This window comes from Neofelis nebulosa, chromosome 6 (assembly GCF_028018385.1).
Source record: "Neofelis nebulosa isolate mNeoNeb1 chromosome 6, mNeoNeb1.pri, whole genome shotgun sequence".
NCBI classification, from domain to species: domain Eukaryota; kingdom Metazoa; phylum Chordata; class Mammalia; order Carnivora; family Felidae; genus Neofelis; species Neofelis nebulosa.
Window position 1 is genome coordinate 98,314,573 of NC_080787.1, and position 23,708 is coordinate 98,338,280.

The 23,708-nt window shown below is 42.9% G+C and overlaps 1 protein-coding gene across 3 annotated transcripts in view; it reads right to left on the minus strand.

Moving 5' to 3' along the window:
• Positions 1-14,283: 14,283 nt before the first annotated feature.
• BVES (blood vessel epicardial substance) overlaps positions 14,284-23,708 on the minus strand; it is a 37,826-nt gene continuing 28,401 nt past the window's right edge. For all 3 annotated transcript variants that reach the window (XM_058734838.1, XM_058734836.1, XM_058734837.1), the window contains exon 8: positions 14,284-18,164. In XM_058734838.1, the coding sequence (XP_058590821.1) occupies positions 18,040-18,164 (125 nt within the window). In that variant the 3' untranslated portion in view covers positions 14,284-18,039. The remainder of the gene's footprint in view (positions 18,165-23,708) is intronic.

The following is a 23,708-nucleotide window of genomic DNA, read 5'->3' on the forward strand; positions in this document are numbered from 1 at the left end:
CAAACAATGTGTCTTCTGATCATTAATTGCATGTGCAGTTTGAGGGAGTGAGATCCAGGGGGAGCAAGAAGGAGGGGCCCGGTTTGGGTGGTGAAGGAAGAGAGTCCAACACAGAAGAAACAGCATAAACAGAAGACTGGAGTCAAGACGAAGCAGTTCGTGTTCAGTCAACCAATAAAGAGATGAATGTGGTGGGACAAATTATTAAAAAAAGAAACAAAAAAACCAAAACAATGTTATGAATGCATTAGAGGTCAACCAAAGCATCCAGGAACCTTTCAGACATCCAACTTTGAAAGAAAGGAAAAGCACAGGAGGTGAGTACCCCATTTACCCTCAGCTTTTCCCCACAGGGCACCTCCAGCTACCTGAGGTGCCACAGAATGATGAAAACCCAAAAGAAAGTGGCCGTCTTTCTGAGCAAACAAATTCAGGACTGTCAAAACAGAAAAATTGAGAGACGAATCCCAGAGAGGAGGGAATCACAAAGAAGTGATCTTTCTATAGAGTCTTTTCAAGTCATTGAGTAAAAAAGACTCCACAGAAAACCACAGCTGAGATCAAGGCCACAACTAAGAGGAGGCAAGAGGCGCCCAGAGTAAAATTTAAACAGGTGCTTATGATAGAGTAGTACCTAGCCCTAAGCACCTCCCTTGTCTCACCTTAGTCCAGCCCCTGGCTGGGAGGCTAATGAAGTTAAAGGTGTTCTCACCAACTAGTGCTAGAGAAAGAGAGATTGAATTTCAAGCCTCGGAGTTAAATGGGCTTTGGTAAACACCTAGGCTTGGTGTCCGGATTTCAGAAGGGCTAACCCCTAGGAATAATGGTCATGTCCTAAGAGTACAGTTCCTACACTAGGGAAAGGGCAAAATTGAAGTAGACCAGCCCTAACAAAGCCTAAAATTAACCCTGCATGGACCAAGGTGACAGTTGGTACATTACCTACCTACCAAAAGAAAACAACCCTCCTTGGAAGAAGATAGCATCCAGAGCCTCTACAGATTTTCATCTAGAAAGTCTAACTTTCAATTAAAAAGTATGAAGCATGCAAATAAACAGGACCATTTGGCTAGAAACAGGAAAAGAACAGACATCAAAACACACAGGTAATTTGGCGACTGCAAGTATACAGGGACTTTAAAAATAACTGGTAAATAAATAGAGAAGATAAAAAGTCAAACAGATTTTAGAACCAAAAATTATAGTAACTGAAAATAAGAATTCAACAGATGGGTGTAACAACAAGTTGAAAGCAACAGGACAAACGATTGAAGACAAGTCAATAGAAAGTATCCAGATTTATGAACAGAGAAATTGTAATGGGGCAATATAGGTGAAACCCAATTACAGTGTTCTTTAAAAAAATAGCAACACAGTTGATACCGTTTCTTTTAAATGGAAATGAAGAGGACAATAAATGCAATGCAGCAACTAGGAAAGGTAAAAATTAAGAATTTTTCAAGATAGGGGCGCCTGCCTGGGTGGCTTGGTTGAGTGTCCCACTTTGGCTAACATCGTGATCTCGTGGTTCATAAGTTGGAGCCCCACATTGGGCTCTCTGCTGTCAGTATGGAGCCCGCTTCAGATCCTCTGTCCCCTCTCTCTCTGTGCCCCACCCCTGCCTGTGCTCTCTTTCTCAAAAATAAAAACAAATATCTAACAAAGAATTTTTCAAGATAAAAAATAGGCTTTTTTGTTTACTGTCTTATTTTTTAATGGGGAAATTGACAATATAGCAGAAATAATGAATGTGGAAAATCTACAGGTATTTACAAAATTATTACAAAGTTGTTTCCTTAACAAAATTATTACAATGTTACACAGCCTTGCCTCCCAACTTTCTCACTAAAATGGTAGCTAGAAGCCCTGTTGGACTTATGCTCTTTGTTTTTATCCTTGAAGGTGGATATCTTTCACACCTCATTGTGGGTTTGAAACCTAGTGAATCTGATAAAACAGAGAGGCGGAAAGACAAGATAGACTGATTCTAATACCAAGGAAAAGCAGCTCTTTGCCTTCATACCTTAATAGCATCTTCTCATGATCTGTCATTTACCCTTAAGGATACCAAGTGAACATTTGAAGGCAGAGGGAATCCCATGAGGAGAGAGATGGAAGCTTCTAGAAGATAGCCTAAGAATGGAACTACTTTCATGAAGGAACATGGGGGACAGGAGCTCTCACCACTTCTTTTGGTTACCATTTTGGAGGGCTCTAGATTTCAGGGAGGGGGGAGCACAAAGATAATTTTGGTATGACAATAGAGCTCCCTAGACCATCATTGAGAAGCTTGGGCTTCAGGCAATCTGAATATTTATAAATGCTTAGAAACACACGAGCACTTCACGCTGGAGCACCCACGTGCTGGTTTGGAGAAGCCTGGTTCACTACATTTGTCCTCTCCAGGAAGTTACTGGGGAAAAGAATATGGTGCTTCACTGATAGATAGGAGACTGACAAAACATAGGGAGTCCACTATGCTTCCTTTTCTTTTTTGTAATAAAGAACCAATGTAAGGTCCATTCAGAACAATAGAAAGTCCCAGAATCAATCGTAGGCTTTCCTTATGCATACACAGAATTCTACATTTGTACTACCTACCCATTTTTGCATTTTATACAAGCTGTTCCTATTACAGTCTATCATTTTGTGATAGATTCTGGTCCTGTTTTCTTGTTATTTTCATGAAATTGATTTTTTTTCCTCTCAAAAACTATGGGTTCTCTTGTCTGCTTTACTTACTAGAAACAACTGAAATTTAAACGAAAACCTTTTCCTGCTATTCATACAATTTTTGTCATCTTCAATTTAGAAATTAGCATATGTTACCCTTTATAATCCCCGCCCCCCAACACACACACACACACACACACACACACACACTTTCTGAAGTGGTTTCAAGTCTCTGGAAAATAGTCAATATTTCTGAGGTTGTGTGTTTCTTAAAACAAAATATCCACTTTAAAAGTTTCTTATCTGGGATACATGTGTGTACTTGGTTTCTAAAATTAATCAACGTTTTTGGGGGCACCTGGATGGCTCATTTGGTTGAGTGCCTTGATTTCAGCTCTGGTCATGATCCCAGGGTTGTACCAACTCCAGCCTTGGGGGTTTTGCTAAGACCCTAAATGACATAGTTAATTTTGCTCTTTTGTCAAGAAAACTGGACTCCCACCTAGGTATGATGGCAGCCGCAATGCTGCAAAGCCAGTAAAAGCAAAGACAGCTTAAGAATCAAACCATGTTTACATTTGAATTAGTTCAAATAGATGTATTATTGATATGTGGTCTTTCTAACCATGTTTTCTTCTAGAAGTGTGTCCTCACTATTAGCATGTCAGATAGTTCAAGTTCTATTTATCACTTGTTTCACTTAGATAACCATGTCCCATATTCAGGTCGTGGCAGTGATCTCTACATTGGCTCTTCAAATTCTCTTATTTCTTCGTGAAAATAATTCTGTACAAATAATTTACATCAGCTAGCCCAGATATAAATTTAGCTACTCCTGTGGTAAAGTTGCTTTTGCCACTCACCCAAAGCAATCCATTTAAAACAACATAATCTAATTGTGATCATAATATACTTTCTCAAGGTAGAATATTTGGAAAATACAAAGGAGGGGCTGAAATATGAGGAACTGTTGAAGCATTCTGGAGGTGTCCCACAGGCCTCTCTGTTCCCCTATGTTGGCATTTTCTTTTTGTTTATAAATACTGTAGAACATTTATAAACTGATGAGACATATCAGATTGCTGGGGAAAATTTAACATAGAACCAAGTGGTTGGAAGACACGCCAGAATATCATTTGGCCCCATATTCTGTCCTCATCTAAAATTACAACAGATTATCCCAAGTAGTTTATTCCCAAAATCTGCCTAAGATTCCACATACTCCATTAGATCCCATCACAGTGTCTAATGTTCCCACACAAACCCAACCCTACCCAAAAACAAAACAAAACAAGCAATAATAAACTGTGGGCCAAGATCTAATTATTTAAGAAATCTCATTTCAAAGTGCAATGTTAACAACCTACAGTGTGGGGCACCTAGGTGGCTCGGTCAATTAAGCGTTTGACTCTTGATTTCCACTCATGTCATGATCTCACCGTTCATGAGATCCATGTCAATGTGTCAGGCTCTGCGTTGACAGCATGGAACCTGCTTGGGATTTTCTCTCTCCCTCTCTCTCTGCCCCTCCTTCAGTCGCTCACTCTTTCTCAAAATAAATAATAAATAAACATTCAAAAAAAAACCCTATAGTGCTTCTTCTTCTTCTTCTTCTTCTCCTCCTCCTTCTTTTTTAGAGACAGAGAAAATGCGAGCTGGAGAGAAGAGCAGAAGGAGAGAAAGAATCTCAAGCAGGCTCCATGTGGACTCGAGGCTCTCAATCTCACAACTGTGGGATCATGACCTGAGCCAAAATCAAGAGTCTGATGCTCAAGTGACTGAGCTACCCAGATGCCCCATGCAGTGCTTCTTCTTAATTAAAAATTATTTTTTAATGAAGCACTATCCCAACTAAAATTTTCACTAGGGTGTAAAAGATAACCCACATAACTCAGCACAATCTAAACAGCATGTCCTAATGTAGTCCATGGTACAATGGGTCTGTGGAAGTGTAAAGGATGAAAGTCGAACTTTAAGAAACCACAGAACTGGGCGCCTGGGTGGCTCAGTCGGTTGGGCGTCTGACTTCGGCTCAGGTCACGATCTCGCGGTCCGTGAGTTCGAGCCCTGCATCAGGCTCTGGGCTGATGGCTCAGAGCCTGGAGCCTGCTTCCAATTCTGTGTCTCCCTCTCTCTCTGCCCCTCCCCCATTCATGCTCTGTCTCTCTCTGTCCCCAAAATAGATAAACGTTAAAAAAAAAGAAAAAAAGATAAAAAAAAAAAAAAACACCACAGAACTGTATGTAGTTCAATGATTCTGTGATTAAAGACCAACTATGATGCATGTCAGTTGCTTCACACTACCACCAGAGGGCACTCTTAACTAGTTTTCTGAAACAGTTTTACATTGCTTCATAGCAATTACTGGATTTCTCAATATTTCATATGATTGATAAACTTACCTAGGAAAATTTCTCCCAGGAAAAATATGCAGTTATAAGCAATGAACTTATGGGCTTTTATGCAGAAGACAAAGCCTGCCAATGTAGAGTTCATGATGATGAAGGTATATTGATACTGGTAACTTGTCTAGGACAAAATCTTTTAAGCATTTCTAGGCCCTTTTGTCATAAGAAATTTCAAAACTGTAAGCACCCATACTGCATTAAAAATACATGCTATAGGGGCGCCTGGGTGGCGCAGTCGGTTAAGCGTCCGACTTCAGCCAGGTCACGATCTCGCGGTCCGTGAGTTCGAGCCCCGCGTCAGGCTCTGGGCTGATGGCTCGGAGCCTGGAGCCTGTTTCCGATTCTGTGTCTCCCTCTCTCTCTGCCCCTCCCCCGTTCATGCTCTGTCTCTCTCTGTCCCAAAAATAAAAAAAATAAAAAAAAAAATGTTAAAAAAAAAAAAAATACATGCTATATTACTAACCCATAAGTTCCTCACCCACCTTCCAAGCTATAAGAAATACAAGACTCCTAAAATTTTTAGTTAGGATTTTATTCCTTAAAACTTGGATGTTGTTCTTCTGAGACATTTTAACAGGTCTGTTCCCCCATTATCTGAGAAGAAACTTATCTTGTTAAAATGCTCACATGATCACACTCAGGTGTTCTGGGTTTTGGATTTGAATATTTGCACCTAGAAGCAAGGACAAATTAGATACAAGTTCCAAGAGAATTTCCAGGTATATTTTATTTATTTTTTTTATTTATTTTTTTTAATTTTTTTTTTTTCAACATTTTTTATTTATTTTTGGGACAGAGAGAGACAGAGCATGAATGGGGGAGGGGCAGAGAGAGAGGGAGACACAGAATCGGAAGCAGGCTCCAGGCTCCGAGCCATCAGCCCAGAGCCTGACGCGGGGCTCGAACTCACGGACCGCGAGATCGTGACCTGGCTGAAGTCGGCCGCTTAACCGACTGCGCCACCCAGGCGCCCCTCCAGGTATATTTTAGTGAAGAGATATTTCCTCTTAAGCTTCCACGTATGTGTCACTGGTTAATATAATAATAGCTTTCATTTTTATAGTGCTTTATAGTTTCCACAGTGCTTTAAGTATTGGGTTCTGACAAAGCCATTCTAAGGTAAAGATTGCAGATATTAATATTCCTATATTGCAAAGGAGTAAATGCTCAGATCACATGATCAGGCTTGGAGCTAGAAGAAACACCTCAGAATTCAAAGCGTTCTCTCATCCTGCACATCAGAACCAGGCAGGAAGCTTCCTTGTGACTCTGTTATTATTCAGGAAGCTACAGGGAGCCAAAGAAAGTGACTAAGGGAGCTTAAAGGATCAAAATCACACAACAGTAGTCAAAGGGTACAAAGTGCCAGTTATAAAATAAATAAGTCCTGAAGGTGTAATGTACAACATGGTGAGTGTAGTTAATGGTATGTGCTGTATATTTGTAAGTTGCTAATAGGGTCAATCTTTTTTTTTTTAAGTGTATTTATTTATTTATTTTGAGAGAGAGGGAGAGGGGTCAGGGGCAGAGAGAGAGGAAGAGAATCCCAAGCAGGCCTGCACTGTCATTTTATACCCTGATGCGGGGCTCAAACCCATGAACCACGAGATCATGACCTGAGCCAAAGTCGGCCCCTTAACTGACTGAGCCACCCAGGTACTCTTAAGAGGGTCAGTCTTAAAAGGTCTCATTATAAGAAAATAAATGTGTAGCTGTGTGTGGCAAAAAAAGAATGAGTGTTTTAAAAATGAAGGTTGATATACACGGAAAAAATAAAACGACCCACCATCCAAACTGCCTACATTTGCTTTGGTCTGAATGTCTCCATCTATGCCACCCACATCTACCATTCATTCCTGAAACCACAAATTTAGCCACTGCTACTCCTTTATGTTTGCTAAAGCAGAAAGCCAGACCAGGAAAGCGTTTGCCTACAATATCTGGACCAGCCTGCAGCTGTACCCAAATCACCTGCGACGCCTGGACCTTCCACCAAACTGGAGATTCTCCCATTTACTACCCACTGAGTCATCTGCAGAGCTTTTGAGAACGCCCAGAGGAATTACATCAGAATCTCTGATGCCAATGTGCAGCAGGGTTAAGAACCACTATTCTGGGTATACTGAGTACCTAAGAGCTCCTGGAGTATTCAAACTGGTTCCCTAAGTGATTTTTTAAATAAAAGCTTGAAAACTATTGGCCTAGAGGGGGGAAAAAACAGGTTGTGTTTACTGGAAGCCATTGGGTCGTGAATGAGAATACTTGGATTTTAGTTTTCCTTGGGCTCAATTTTCCTAGGCATAGTCTCCTTATCTGCTAATAAAAGATTTGTACTAGTTAAGGGGACATCTAAGTGTGGTTGTCATAATGGCAGCATCCACACCATTGGAGAACTTGCTAGAAATGTAGCCTTCTGGGCCCTTCCCTAGATGGGAGCCAAACACTGGTTTGATTGGTGGGGTCTTTAAGGAGACTCCGGATGGCTCTGGTGCCCGCTCAAGTGTGAGAACTTCTGGTCTAGTTGAAATGTACATACTCTATCTGCTCTGAAATTCTACAGTTCTGTCCCCTTTGGCGGAAAATCTTGATCACCACCATCCAAGAAGGGCTAAGAAGGGGTTTTTCAGCAAGCTGCCAGCTTTGATAAGAACTTTCAAGAACCCCTTTCAATAGTATAAAAGAAAACATTAAATGCTTGCTGATGAAAGGGCCCAACACAGTTGTGGGCACGGATAATGCTACCATGATTTCAAACCAACACAGCATTTGTGAATGACAGGGCAGGGATGGGACTGCCCTGGATAGGAAGGACACCCAGACAGTCAGGCTGCTGCTGAGACATTGCCTAACCCCCCAAATCATCCCAACCAGAAAAAGAGTCCTAACTCAGCTGGATGATGCAGGACACATGTAGCAAGGAGATACCACGTCAGCCGTTAAGGAGGACACACACTTGAAATTATGGACAACAGAGCTAGAAGAGTCCTCACCTGGTTTAACCTCATTTTACAGATGAAACTGAGATCCAAATAGGTGACGTGACCTGCCCAATGTCCTAGCAATCAAACGGCAACAGGAATAGAAGTCTCCTGAGCATTTGAGTACTCTTCCTTCTCTCTCTCTGGGGTCTAGATAAACTTCTTTCCACTCTTCCTATTGTCAAAACTTGGCCATAGTGTGTTTCACGCATATCCATCCCACTTGCTCACAGTTCTTCAATGGTCACCATGGAGAGACGAGCAAGATTATTAGTTCAAAATAATGTGTTAAGTGGGGGTGTCTGGGTGACTCAGTCAGTTAAGCGTCTCATTCAGCTCAGGTCATGATCTCATGGTTCGTGACTTTGAGCCCCACATTGGGTTCCGTGCTGACAGCACATGAGCTTGTGTGGGATTCTCTCTCCTTCTGTCTCTGCCCCTCCCCTGCTCATGCTCTCCCTTCTCTCTCTCTCTCTCTCTTTCTCAAGTAATAAAATAAATTTAAAAAACTAACATGGTAAGCGTGGACACAGCTCAACATATTCTTCCTTCTCTTGGAGTAGAACCTCATGGAGAGCACCATTTAACCTCACACTGGTGTCTTTCACCTACAAGCCACCATAGAGAGGTGCCTACAACCTTCTTCCCCTACCTACTGCTTTCTAGGGCTACTTTCTCAAGTCCAGATGGACTCTTCTCTTGCCCCAGCCAAATGTGTCCAGGAAGACTGCAGCCTGTGAATGCTGGGCTCTCAGGCGTTCATTATTTCTGCTGTAAGCAGAAGGGGCCATGGTAACTGTTCTCTGCCCTGCTTGTCCCTCAGGTCCTGCTGGCACTGACCCCTGGCTCTGTGGTTGCCAAGATTCCAGGATTAGACTTGACAACCAAAGGAAAGAAAGAAAAGGGAGGAGAACATTTACTGAGCACCAACTACCTGCTGGGGAAAGGTCTAATGTACATGTGAAGACAGGGCAGACTTAAAAAGCTTGACAACTTGCCTAAGATCACACGGTCAGAGACAATGTTCAGAACTGCTTCTGTCTGACTTCAAATCCACGTCCAAGGAGAAAGCGCACGACTCGGGCCAGTGCTTTTGAGCTCCTTTGAGCTAAGAGGGAGGTTGAGGTGACAACAGAGATAAGAAATCTGTTTGGCATAACATGTAACTAAGACCCACATTTTCACATAAAGGATAGATTTTTTTCCTTAGGATAGATTATTTTGAAGGTCAATATCGTTTTTTTTAATTAATTAATTTTATTTTTAATTTTTTTACATGTATTTGTTTTTGATAGAGAGAGAGAGAGAGAGAGAGAGAGAGAAAACACAAGTGGGGGAGGGGCAGAGACAGAAGAAGACACAGAATCCAAAGCAGGCTCCAGGCTCTGAGCTGTCAGCACAGAGCCTGACACGGGCTCAAGCCCATGAACCGTGAGATCATGACCTAAGCCAAAGTCTGTGCTTAACCGAATGAGCCACCCAGGTGCCCCTGGTTTATAATTTTTCTTAAAAAAATATGCTTCCTGTATAATGCACAAAAAAATGTAAAGTATTATAATTATTCTTTCCAACAAAACATATCAGTACTAATAAGGAGAACCATTAAAAGAGATCAGATGAGAATAACAAAAATAGTGAGAAGCACATTGAAAAAGTTTAGCTAGGGGCCCAAGGTAACAGAAGCCATTTTAAGAGAAATGAATTCAGAGCAGATGAATATCTGGTAATTCTGTTTTATGTGCAGTGTGGCTGGCCCTTTGGAGATTTGAGCCTGAGGTTTGTCCCCTGCCTGAGCTCCTTCAAAGGCACTGTGTTCCCCCCAGTCAGCCTCTGCAAAAATGACATATTTATATGTAACTACTAACAGACACGAGTCGGTCTATAAGTTTTCATCATCTGTGGGTGGATAGCAGGAAGTAAATGGCTATAATCATTTTTGCCTCAAGGCTGCCTTCCTTATAAGAACTGTTTTATAGTTGTGGGACTTCCATTTATCAGATGTGAGGTAGCATAGCTTGGTTCAAATCACATTTTGTTCTGTTGGCCTGTCACGCAAGGAGTCAGCATAAAATCCCAAGCCACAGTGTTTCTTCTCCGGAGAAGGCCCTGGAGCTAGCCCAGCGATGCAAGTCCTACAGTGTAACATGCAGCCAAGACAAGCAAACAGGGGAAGAAGCATAGAAAGCCTTAGCTAAAAGCCAAAGGAGGGGAATTTTCTCATGACAGGAGGAAGGAGGAGGCCAGGACAGCTTTCAAGTCAGTAGGGATACCTTCGTCCCTAGTAAACAGCAAGGAAAGATTAATGTAGTGTCTAATCTCCAAGACCCAGGGGGGCAGTGACCAGGAGGACACCGATCTAGGCAATGTCAGCACTGTGAAAATGGCCCCAAAGTGGAATGAGAACAAGGCCTAGGAGTAGAGGCCTTGGAAAGACCTTACTTTTCCTAGTTGTCAGGTGGAACTAGGAACGTGCCCAGGGCAAGCACATGTCCTTGGATCCTGCCTGCTGCCATGTCAGCTGTGGAGCCTTTCTATGGAGGGTGACAGTTTATCCCCAGGGCACTGCCCACGCAGGAATGGTGGTCATTTCAGGCGGACGAGCCAGTGTGTGCTGAGCTCGAAGAAGGGTGCAGAGTCACCAGCCTGGCTAGTGTGCAGGGGAGGAGGGATTGGACCTGGGAGGGCTTGGTGGCCCCACTTGGAATGCAGGCTTTTCTCTGCACACAAGGAGGCTCCATAAGAAAGTGCCCGTTTCTGTTTGCAAATTTTCAAGTTACTCTGATGGTTAACACAAAGACTGACTGGCAAAAGCGAGGCCCCAGTCAGAGAAAGACATCGGGGCTCTAATGCAGGAGCCAGGGGACAGCTACAGAGGCCAGGTGTGGAGGCACTCAGAGGATGGTGATGCTTGTTATTGTATTTAAACATAATAATAGGGGCGCCTGTGTGGCTCAGTCAGTTGAGCGTCTGACCTCGGCTCAGGTCATGATCTCGCGGTCTGTGAGTTTGAGCCCCATGTCAGGCCCTGTGCTGACAGCTCAGAGCCTGGAGCCTGCTTGGGATTCTGTGTCTCCCTTTCTTTCTGCCCCTTCCCCCCTCACACTCTGTCTCTCTCAAAAATAAACATTAAAAAATTAAAAAATAAAAATAAAAACCTCATTACATGTTATTATAAACATTTTTCTTGAAAAAAAGCTATTTTACACAACAAAGCAAAACAAAAAAAAACAAGAAGAGCATTGTTTTACACTTTTGCAAATCTCTTTTTCTTTTTAATTTTTTTTTTAACGTTTTATTTATTTTTGAGACAGAGAGAGACAGAGCATGAACGGGGGAGGGTCAGAGAGAGGGAGACACAGAATCTGAAACAAGCTCCAGGCTCTGAGCTGCCAGCACAGAGCCCGACGCGGGGCTCGAACTCACGGACCGCGAGATCATGACCTGAGCCGAAGTCAGACGCTTAACCGACTGAGCCACCCAGGCGCCCCTTTTTCTTTTCTTTTCTTTCTTTCTTTCTTTTTTTTTTTTTTACACTTTTGTAAATCTGTTGAAAGTCTGACTTAATGGAACACAGAACTGGATTTTCACACCTGCTTTTGCGTCATTTTGCTTCCTTACATGAAGACAGTCTGGCCTCATGGAGGAGTATTTTAATATCCTTTAGAGATACTTGTGGATATTCTTGATACTCAACAAGTGATCGTTTTTTTTTTTTTTCAACGTTTTTTATTTATTTTTGGGACAGAGAGAGACAGAGCATGAACGGGGGAGGGGCAGAGAGAGAGGGAGACACAGAATCGGAAACAGGCTCCAGGCTCCGAGCCATCAGCCCAGAGCCCGACGCGGGGCTCGAACTCACGGACCGCGAGATCGTGACCTGGCTGAAGTCGGACGCTCAACCGACTGCGCCACCCAGGCGCCCCAACAAGTGATCGTTTTTAAAAAATATTTATGTATTTTTGAGAGAAAGGGAGAGCACAAGGGAGGGAGGGACAGAGAAGGGGGAGGGACAGAGGATCTGAAGTGGGCCCTGCACCAACAGCTTCAGTGCTGATGGCAGCAAGCCCACTGCAGGGCTCGAACTTGTGAACTGTGACATCACGACCTGAGCCCAAGTCAGATGTTCAACCGACTGAGCCACCTAAGCACCCCAAAAAGTGACAGTTTCTTAAAGGTTAGTTGTAATACAGAATCTGAAACCGTACCAACGACCCCTTTCTGCTGTTACAGTGGTTGAGATTGCACTTGGAATGGATCTTATCTCTACACGATATTTTGCAACATCCTGCATGGTCACTTAGAAAATATTGGTTTAGGGGCGCCTGGGTGGCGCAGTCGGTTAAGCGTCCGACTTCAGCCAGGTCACGATCTCGCGGTCCGTGAGTTCGAGCCCCGCATCGGGCTCTGGGCTGATGGCTCGGAGCCTGGAGCCTGTTTCCGATTCTGTGTCTCCCTCTCTCTCTGCCCCTCCCCCGTTCATGCTCTGTCTCTCTCTGTCCCAAAAATAAATAAAAAACATTGAAAAAAAAATTAAAAAAAAAAAAAGAAAAAAAAAGAAAATATTGGTTTAAGGGCACCTGGGTGGCTGAGTTGGTTAAGCGCTTCACTTTGGCTCAGGTCGTGAGATCACGGTTTGTGAGTTCGAGCCCTGCATCAGGCTCTCTGCAGTCAGCATGGAGCCCGCTTTGGATTATCTGTCTCCTTCTCTTTCTCTGCGCCGCCCCCTTGCTCTCGCTCTCTTTCTCAAAAATAAACATTAAGAAGAAAAAGAAAATACTGGCTTAGTGAATTACACAGATTTCTAAATATTAATACATCTTTTCAAAATAGAAGATCAAAAAGTCCCATTCATCACACACACACACACACACACACACACACCTTATCAGAAAAATCTTTATGTATTGGGAAGCTGTCAATCTCACCATGCTATCTTCGATTCAGAAATCTGTGTCTCCAGCCCAGACCCCTCCACTGAGTTCCAGACAGACTTAACCAACTACCTACTTGCTGAGCCCCCTCAAACTCAGCATGACAAAAGTATACTTAGTCCTTCTCTCAAACCCAGTGCCATGCTATGTCCCTAGACAGGAAATCACAGTAGCAACTGGAGGCATAGATCTTTGAGAAGCCCTCTCCCTCACCACATCTGCTCCCACAAATCCATACCTAAGTCCTGTCAAGTTTACCTCATGATGCGCTATAGCCACATCTGTCCACAGGAAACCTCTAAGTGGACACAGATGGAAACTCTTAGGTACCATATCACAGACTTAGGAAAGGGAAAGTTGCCCCAAACTTAGCTCAGCAGAAGTTCGGGGCTCGGCACCTGACTTTAGGTTTAGGTGACATGGCTTACTGAGCAGCAGAATTCATTCCTTTTATGGCAGTATAAGATGCCCCTTCCATTTGGATCTGGTCTTGGGGCTGATCAGGACAAGTTTTTGGGTGCCAAGGACCTACTACGAAGGGCCAAGAGATGGGCTCTCAAATTCCCATTCCAATTCCTAGGACAGACGAGGGAAGAAAATGCAGGTTCCTTCAAGAATAGGAGAACTGGTGGGGCACGTGGGTGGTTCAGTCAGTTAAGCGTCCAACTTCTCCTCAGATCATGATCTCACAGTTCGTGAGTTTGAGCCCTTTGTCGGGCTCTGTGCTGACAGCTGGGAGCCTGGAGCCTGCTTCAGAATATGTGTCTCCCTCTCTCTCTGTCCCTCCCCCAATCATGCTCTGTCTCTCTGTCTCTCTGTCTCTCTCTCTCTCTCTCAAAAATAAATAAATATTAAAGTAATAACAGTAAAAAAACAGAATAAGAAGACTGGTCTCTCTTGCCCACCACACAATAGATCCAGGGGTGATTTTCTGCCTTCTTCATGTGACTCCTTCTGTTGTTAAACCTTATGAAACTAGAAGAGAATGTTCAAATAAAGGGGAGGAAAATGTTGAAATCTATATCCCTATAGCGAAACTCTGAAGGCTTCTCAATTGCTGCATCTAGTCAACACTGTCATGCCGCCTCTTTTTGTGGCCAAAGGGAGCCAAGATGGCAAAGCTCTGAAATTAAGTGGAACTGACCCAAGACCACCCCCTTTGTACATCTGCTCAGATTCCTAAGCCAGAGCAAATCCCACGACCTGAAGGTAACTGAACCAATCCTCGCCCGTAGGCATGGAGTCAGAGCAAACCAGCTATATGTAAGAGGAATGAAATAAAAAACATGCATATTTTCTAAGTAAGAAATTTATTTGATCAAATGACAGTATATGAAGATATTTCAAACCAGAAGGCTCTATTTGGACAAAATGTAAATTGATTATAAAGTAAATGGCATCAATGTAAATGGCACCTAAAAACAGAAAGAGCGAGTTTCCTATAAACGTGTCTGTATAAAGTATTAATAAAATCCTCGTGTACTTTAAAACTAGGTTGCAAGTATAACAGAATAACCTGTAAATAGTACTTAAAAGCAGGTTTTTAAAAGGACACTATATCGTCACACGCAAGGTATTTGGGGCTTCTATGAGAATCGAAGAAAGGCTGTCAGTGAGAAAACAGCCGTGACCACACTGCAACCTTGAGTTCCCTACACAGTATTCTATCCTTTCAGGTCCTTGGGAATTTGAATCGAACAGGTGAGAATTTCTAATCACTCTGGTTGGGGATCATGAGAAACAGAAATTGGGAAACCAGGGTTGGAAAAAAGGAAGGGAAGGGAAACCGAGGCATGGCAAGGTCAGAGGTTTTTGGAGAGAGGCTTTAGAAATGTCCAAAGAAATGGATAAAAGAAATAAATAACTGTGACCCCTTGAGGCTGCACTGTGGGGTCTGCAGGGAGGAGGGCACCGGGCAGGACGCGGGCATGCAGGGACTGACCTGCGTGCCGAGTGCTTGCTGGGCACTACCACACATGCACCAGCATCACAGTCTTCCCTGGAGGCTGGAGTCATTGCCTGGGTGCACCAGGGACAAGGCAGAATGTGTAGGTTACAACTCTCCCCGAAGACTTTTTCTGGCATCCAAGAGCCCCGTCTTTGGGCCCATGACAGGACCCAGAAGGCAGGAATTAGCAGTTCCGAGTTATAAAATCAGAAAAGCTTCAGACGTGTGGAAGGAGAGCCAAACATGAAGAAGTTAGCATCTGCCAGTGCGTGCGAATTAGCAGCAAAGCACAAAGGTGTCCAATGACAAAAGGACAATTGAACTAGAGGGAGAAGTGGAAAAGATCTCAGAAAGCAACAGTTGGTAACTGACCATTATATAGCACCCGTTATTACTAATTTAAGATACATAAACATCATTGAGTTTCTATCTAGTATCTCTGCTATTATTTTATAAATAGAAATATGAGGGCTTTCAAAACATTACAAATGACACATATATTCTGGTATAAATGTTACACTCCTGATTCATACAGTGGACTCAATGCTACAATTAAACATAGTAGATTTGGGGTTATATATACAACGATTTTTGCAGATCATTTTCTGAACCTTGGTCACACAGCTAAGTGGACACCAAAAAACACAGGAAGCATCTTAGTGGTGGTTTTGGCAGCAAACATGTTTTTTTTGTCTATGTATTTATGCCTTATACAAAGATACACTTGTTCACTTGTACAAATGAATTCAAAGTCATCCATAGGAGATCTTACACTTAAAACTGTTCTGTTTTCTTATCTTGCTTCTTTGCTATCGAGTCTATGTGGGAGGGCTCCTCAGTGGCTTGCGTCTCCTTTTCCCCAAGTCTCACTGTCTTGAGAGGTGTGTATTTAAAAACAGTTTCATGTTTCCCATTCAGGCTAAGTGGCCCTTTTCAGATTCCTAAGCTTGAGATTACAATCTTTGTTTTCAATAACACGGATGTGTGTGCACACGCCCACACGGATTTTAATAAAAACAGCGAATGAATTCACATCATCTAATTTTTTCAGTGTGCCTTTAAAAATGTTTGTTCCAAGCTTCACAGAAAAAAACCTCTAAACACATGCAGGTTGATCACGAGAGATGACCCTTTCCAATGTCTGAGCTTGACCAAGTGAGATATACCTGAAGATGGGTCAGGCTAGGGAAACCCCAAGGTTCTGTGAATCAACAAGAACATTAAAAACACGGCCTCAGCAGAATCTAAAATTACTTTCTATTCAGGGAAGGATGTAATTTCTAATTACTCTATAGAGTCATTTTGTAAATGAGTCTTAGGTGTGTATAAACTAAATGGTCTACATGACCTTACTCTAACAGTTAGAGGAAAGCAGTTCTAACGCCATTACATTATAGTTATCCACACATGTGATCTCGGGCACAGCAAAAAGACTTCACCCGAATGAATCTTTACAATCTTAAATTAAAGCCAAGGCTAAGTCGTTCATCTGTTCTTCTGTTCCCCAAAATAAATTCATAATGTAGAAAACTGACGAGGCCACTCTAATAGGAAAGTGAAATCAGCCTTTCTACTGTGATGTTGATAAATCAACATTTGATAAACACGTTAGGAGCCAAATTCCCAGTCTGTGGAAATCTTCTTAGTGAGTGGCCGAGCATGTAAATTTAACTCCAGTGAAATTACTAAAATAATTAGTCTCAAAAAAATGGATTTAGGAAAATGAGGTGACCCCAGACTAGCTTATCTACCTTCTCTAACAGAAATCACCTCTTGGCAAGAGATGTTGTTTTTGGCTCAGCTCACTTGAAAATAATTTCATTTGCAATTTTTCTTAGCTATTTAATATAACAGGGGACTGACTCAAGTTGGTTCTGGTGGATAAAATAAAATCAACATGATGTATGACATAGCATAGCCAATCAATGGGCTTCACCCAACTGAGTGCCACAGTCACACTGCCCTGTTTGACCGACGATTTCAGCAAACTTCTTATCTCCCACCATAAATGCCACTGTTTCCTGAAACATGATTCTAGTAGAAAAGAGAGATCTGGAATCAAAACCCTCACTGCAACATCTAGGTTGGGTGCCCATCACCTGACTGATGGGGAACTGTCTGCCCCCAAAGCTGTGTTCACATTTGGAACCCTGGCACTGGGTATCTGGCAAACATTTTAAAAAGACATCGATTGCTCTGGAGGAACAGTCTGAAACCTCAGAATACCGACCAAAGAATAAAAATTGCTCCTTCAATCACCTCACTCTGTAACATTTGCTTGGCCACTTGACTCCCTACCCCAAGAAAAGCATATTCCCCACACCAGGGTGTGTGGGACAAGATGGCCCCAAATCACAGGTAAGTCGAGTTTGGCCATAGGTCAACTGAGCTCAGAATCCTTCCATCTGCTATCTTTCCAGCTTTGGGTTTCAGACCCGATTATAAATAGCATGATATAAGGGTAATGTGCAAAGTCTGAAGAGTTTTGTTCATTATGAAGCTATCTACACAATGCTCAAATAAGTAAGGGGATCTAGTGGAGTGATGTGTCTGACTTGGGAGGGGGAAAAGCAAAAACGAAACACATAAAAAACGCCAGTCAAATCACATCTTTCTTTAAAAATTTCCAGCTAAAAAATCAATTAAACAAGGCCTGAGAATCCCTGCTTTCTAATGCCATCTCAACCTCGGTTTCAAACTTATACTTTTGTTAAAACTATCAAATAGACAACCCCATTGCCACAGTGGAGAAAAAAACGTGAGGAAAATGAACCACAACTTGGAGAAAGTAAGTGAAAAGGCATTTGCATTGACAGAGTGCTAAGTCAGAACAATAATATATCTAGAAAATACTGTGAAAATATATATCTCAAAATAGAACTAGGTTTAGTCAGAAGGCTCAGTAAAACAACTGCTTAAAAAGCTGATCAATAAAAAGGAGAGCGAAAATAACCTTTGCAGGTTTTGACCTTTCCTTACTTTCCTACCCACAGACCACCAGTGCTCAAGCAGAGTGATCAATGAGTCATGAAGAAGTGCTGGTATTTTTCAGGATCTCTTCAAGACAGTTTCCATCTTGGTTACTTGGCCCCGCTGTCTGATCAAGGCAACTGATGGATTTTGAATGTATTTGGAGACGCGGGCTCAAAGACCTCATCGTCATCTTCCACCCCTTCTTCTATTGGTTTCATCTTGGCAGAGCCCCGCTGGTGTGGGGATGGCACATCTGTCAAAGACACAGAAAGAAAAACCACTTAATGGACAGCCTGCCCTGATATTGGTGTGATGTGTCAGTTATTATCTCCAAATGGAAAGTAAAATTTCTGGGAATCTATAGTTGGCACCGGGAATGCAACTTCTCTACAGATTGTATTTGCGATTCAATATTTCAATACAACAACGAGGTCAAGAAACGATTCTCAGTCATGAGAACACGTGTGGAATGGATTCCACTATACATGCTTGGATGATATGAGCTTCTCAAACACACACAGTTTCCAGTGGGCTGCCCTAATGTCTGATTAGGACTCAGAATGCATGTTTCTGCATTAATATCATACATGGTGACTTGAGTTCCTCAAAAGCTGATATAACTCCTAATTTCCATAAAGAATAGTTCCATCCTGAAGCTATGGAAGCTAACACCATCTAGAGCACCACCTAAAACAACAGTTCTTGCTACCACCTGCCCAGTCACTTCCTGGACTGATATGGGAGAGGGAGAGGAGGAAAGTAGATGAGAGGAGAGGGTGACAGGGACAGGGGAAGCAGGTAGAAGAAAATACAATCTCAAGTAGCAGATGGGGCAGGGGCATCCCTAAAGCCTTGTAGGATGCCCTTACATCAAAGGAGCTAAGTAACAAATGACTCAGGAGTGCCTAGGTGGCTCAGTTGGTTAAGCGTCCGACTTCAGCTCCCGTGGTAATCTCAAGGTCCATGAGTTCGAGCCCTGAGCCCAGTTCTGTGCTGACAACTCAAAGCCTGGAGCCTGTTTCAGATTCTTTCTCTCTCTGTCTGCCCCTCCCCAACTCACGACCTGTCTCTTTCTCTCTCAAAATAAATATATATATAAAAAACAATAGTCCCTCATTTGTCCATGCATTTGTCAAATGTTCATTGAGCATTTACCACATAAGACACACCATGATTGATGCAGAAAAAAATACGGTTTCAGAGTAAGAGTAGAAGTTACTACAAATAGGTACATAGACTTATCAAGGTGCTTAATGAACAACTCCCAGGACAGCATAAACTCCCTTCCACACAGTTTCCAAATTCAATGTCAGGATTTGTTGCGTCAGGGTCTCATCGGGCCCACCCACACTCGTGTGGCCCTCTTGCTGTCCTCTAACAGGATGGAACGGATGGAACGGTATTCTGTCAATTAGCCAATGCTGAACTCTGGCGGGCTGTGAGGTTGATAATGGAAGAACAATGGGTGAAATCTGACTTTCCAAATAGCTGGTATAGAGCAAGGGAGGATAATGGAAACTTGCTAAAACAGGAAGAACTGCTGTAAGAAATTTATCAAGATCAGCTGTTAATCCCTGGCAAGAGTCAGCAGCAGACAGCAGGGCTGAGGAGGAGGGGCGAGGCCAGCAGAGCCACACAGCACAGGGGCAGGCAGCATGCATAGTGGTCAAGGCCCAAGGATAAGAAAACACGTCTGGGTTCAAAGCTCTGCTCTGCTCCTTCCTAGATGTGTGACCTGCACTCCATTACTAAGCCTCTCTAGGCCTCAGTTTCCATTATCCATAGAAGGGGATATTCCCAGGACCTGCCTCATGGCGTTGTCGGGGGATGAAACAAAATAATCATGTGATGTGCTCAGCACGGTGCTGGGCACACAGAGAATGCCACTGGATGTTTATTATTAACTGCATAGTCCCAGTCATGCACTGGGGAGATGCCACTCCCAACAGCCACATCATCCAACATAAAAAAGATATTAATTACACTGGGCTGGACTTTGGTTTGGCTAATGTGTTTGTTGGACATACATGGAAACTTCATTTTCAAGCATTTACAGTCAATTAAAATACTAAGTTTTCTGAGCACCTAGCTCAGTCAGTAGAGTGTACGACTCTTGATCTCACGGTTGTGGGTTTGAGCCCCACGTTGGGTGTAGAGATTATTTAAAAATAAAATCTTTAAAAATAATAAAAATACAGAGTCTTTTGAAAGACAACTGCTGACATACACTGTAGAAAATAAGCCTCTATTAAAATGTTCCAGAACACAACTCTGTCATAGAGCAAGCCCGGCAGAATCTCCCAGGCAAGCTCTTTTTATCCTTTTTCATGCAGAGGACAACACAACCACCAAACACGAGCTTTAAATGGCATGTATACTCAGATGGCAATGAATGTCTGAGCTTCAAGTGTGAGCTTGGGCAAGTTACTTCACTTCTCGGTCCCTCAATTTCCCCATCTGTACAATAGGAATAATGCTATTAATCTACTTCATATGGTTGTTAAGAGGACTAAATGGCTTAATATAGTATATTAACTTGTATAGTATATATACAAGTAATAGTAATAGTAATACAGTATTTTAACTTGTATATAACGACTTGTATAGTTCTTACATCAGTGCCTGGGATGTAACAATCACTTTGTCCATTTGTAAGTCAATAAAATGAGTGATTAATATGGTCTTTGGAGGAGAATGGCCTAAGGTAATTAGAAAACTTGCTAAAATTCATTATTGCCTCTAGGAATGGCAAATGAAAAGAAGTGGCTCTTGTACTCAAATAGGGGTTTGTGTTTCTCAATCTAAACTGTCCCAAGGGCAGTAAAATTGTCTTAAAAAAAACTGGCCATGGCCTTCATCGTATGTCTAGCTCTAAGTAATGATCAAGCCTCATAAAACATTAGCTTAGGCTGAGTTTCCACAATCAGATAAAAACTCTCAGAGCAGGGGTGCCTGGGTGGCTTAGTTGGTTAAGCATCTAACTCCTGATTTCTGCTCAGATCATGATCTCATGATTCTTGAGTTTGAGCACTGTGATGGGCTCTGTGCTGATAGCACGGAGCTATTTGGGATTCTTTCTCCATCTTTCTCTGCCCCTCCCCCACTCCCAATGTGTCTGTCTCTCCCAAATAAATAAACTTAAGAAAAATTTTAAAAAGATAGAAACCAATACTTCTTTAAAAAATTTTTTTTAAAACATTTATTCATTTTTGAGAGACAGAGAGAAAGAGAGCACGAGTGGGGTAGGGGTAGAGAGAGAGGGAGACAGTATCTGAAGCAGGCTCCAGGCTCTGAGCCGTCAGCACAGAGCCCAATGTGGGGTTCGAACTCAAAAACACAACATCATGACCTGAGCCCAAGTTGGATGCTCAACCGACTGACCCGCCCAAGTGCCCCATTTAATTAAAACAAAAAAAATTTTTTTAACAAGAAACCAAGACTTCTGATTGGTACTACTCCCATAATAAGGCAGCTTCTTCCTATGGTCTCATTCTTGTCACTCTTTCTCTCTCTCTCAAAATAAATAAATAAATAAACTTAAAAAACCTCTCAGAACAAACAGCAAGATGACATATCTAAGAGTATTAACCAAATCAATAATGTAGAGCATGCGAATGTAACTGTATAACACACATAACAGAAACACACCCCGTGTGTTTTGACTGGGGAAGTAGGACTAATTGATCTGGTTTTTAAGCCCATCTATCAAACCAGGGGTGACATTCTATAGCATCCTGTGGCTGCTATCTACATGTGGGCCAAAATGTTCTCTGCCCTCTCAGCTCCATCACCAATCGGTGCATTTTCCTACTGAGAGAGAATAAAGAGGGGACCCAACACAACTGGAAATGACCTGGTGAAAACCTTCTGAGAACTTTCAACTTCTCTGTGAAAGATTTTATTTGGTCCCCACTACATTTGCCTCAGCCAAGGAAGAGCTGGGGTGCTTACTACATAGCATTAAAAAGACAGTAATGCCGGAGTCACCCACAGTCCTGGGGTGACACTGAAATGTGTCCAAGTCGGGCCTCCTTCCCCTTCCAGTCCAAGCTCTGGCAAACTCTCTGCTCCCCAAATCCAACCCACCCTTTCCATGTTCTCCTCTTGCTCTTCTCCCTACCTGGAATGGCCTCTTCACTTCCATCTCTACCTGTCAAATTCCTATCCATCCCTCACGATCAAGGTCAGACCCCACCTCCTTCCTCTGGAGTCTTCTGTAATTCCTTGTGTGGGGAGAGTCTATTATCTAGAGACCCACAGCCCTTCCACATTCTGTATTTCTTTGTGATCACAAGTACGTGCCTCTATCCCTTACTGGAAAACAAGCAGGTTGAGGGCTGTAGACGTCTTCCCTCCTGCAGAAGTACCCCACACATAGCCAGGTCCTTGATGATTACTTAGTACAGGAGAATAATTTCTTAGGACGTGAAACTCCACATGGGGCCTTCAGAAGGCTGATCCTGAGGATGAGGGAAAGATACACGGCCATCACCTTTAATGATTGATGGGTCAATTTTCCACTACACCAGTGGGGAACCACCAGCATTCCTCAAGCGCAGACTGGTCTCCTGCTACAGTAAAACCACACTATGAATGACTGTATTCTGTGTCAGGATCCCTGAGGCAAATCATTTTCATATAATTGACTCAACAACAGTGCTTACAGCCCAGGTTATAGCACGTGCTTATAGCATGGGCAACAGTGTATATAGCTTGATTCGACAGTGCTCACAGCACGGGCAAGAGCACCATCTCCTCAGGTAAACATCAATAGGCTTGGTGGTATCATCACCTGCCACAGAGTTTTCATACAATCAGCAAGAAGAGCCCCTGAGTGATGACAAGGCACTAGAGGCTGGGTTAAATGTTAGGGAAATAAAAATGGATCGGTTGGGATCTCTGACTCGATATTATTTTATTTCTCAGGAACTCAGTGCGCTTTTCAGAGCAATTCATGCTCACCACATCCATGCTATTTTTCTACTTTATACTCAAAAGGGAAAGTGAAGACAACCCGGACAGCCCGAGAAAGAAGAGTGGGGAGGCTGCTGTGGATGAACACCTTCCTCACCAGCAAGTGAACCCCTCGGCACAATCAGATTCTGGCAGGATAAACCAGGTGGCCCTAACAGCCCTGCTCACATTCTTCTCACAGACTCTCATTTCTGGCTTGGTGGCTGGGTTGGCGCCCACAAGCCCCTCTGGTCCCAGCACCGACCATGGTGCCCTGGCGCTCTCCCATCACCGGCAGGTGCCTGGGAAGGCAACAGGAATTCAGCCTGCCTTGTAGCTGCTGCAGGCTACCAAGTGCCAGCCGGATGCCTGAACCCTCAATAGGAATCAGGGTCGCAGAGAGAGCGCCCATGCTTTGTCCCAACCCCAGTTAGCCTGAGCCTCCTGCACCACTGAGGGCCAAGGGTGATGTTCACCCGGTCTAACTGCAGATGTGTCACTGTCACGGCCAGGAGAAAGGCAGGCTTTAGGGAGCAAGGAGCTCACCTGCCCTAGACCTGATGCTCTCTGACCTTGGCAGGAGACCTGCTGGTTCAGTGGAAAGACTCAGTCACCATTACTATGCTGCTAGAAAGAATTTCTTAGTCCACTAATAAGTTCAAATCCAATCCGGAGTGTGAACAACAACAAAACCCCTAAAAACTATTTTAAAAAAACAAAAACAAAAATGAGAGACGGGGGGGGGTGGTGGTATTCTGCTTCAAGGGAACTATCTTAACATATCACAAGTTGAACATTAATAAATTCTTTCTACAAGTTTTCTTGGTTTTTCATTAACTTTATG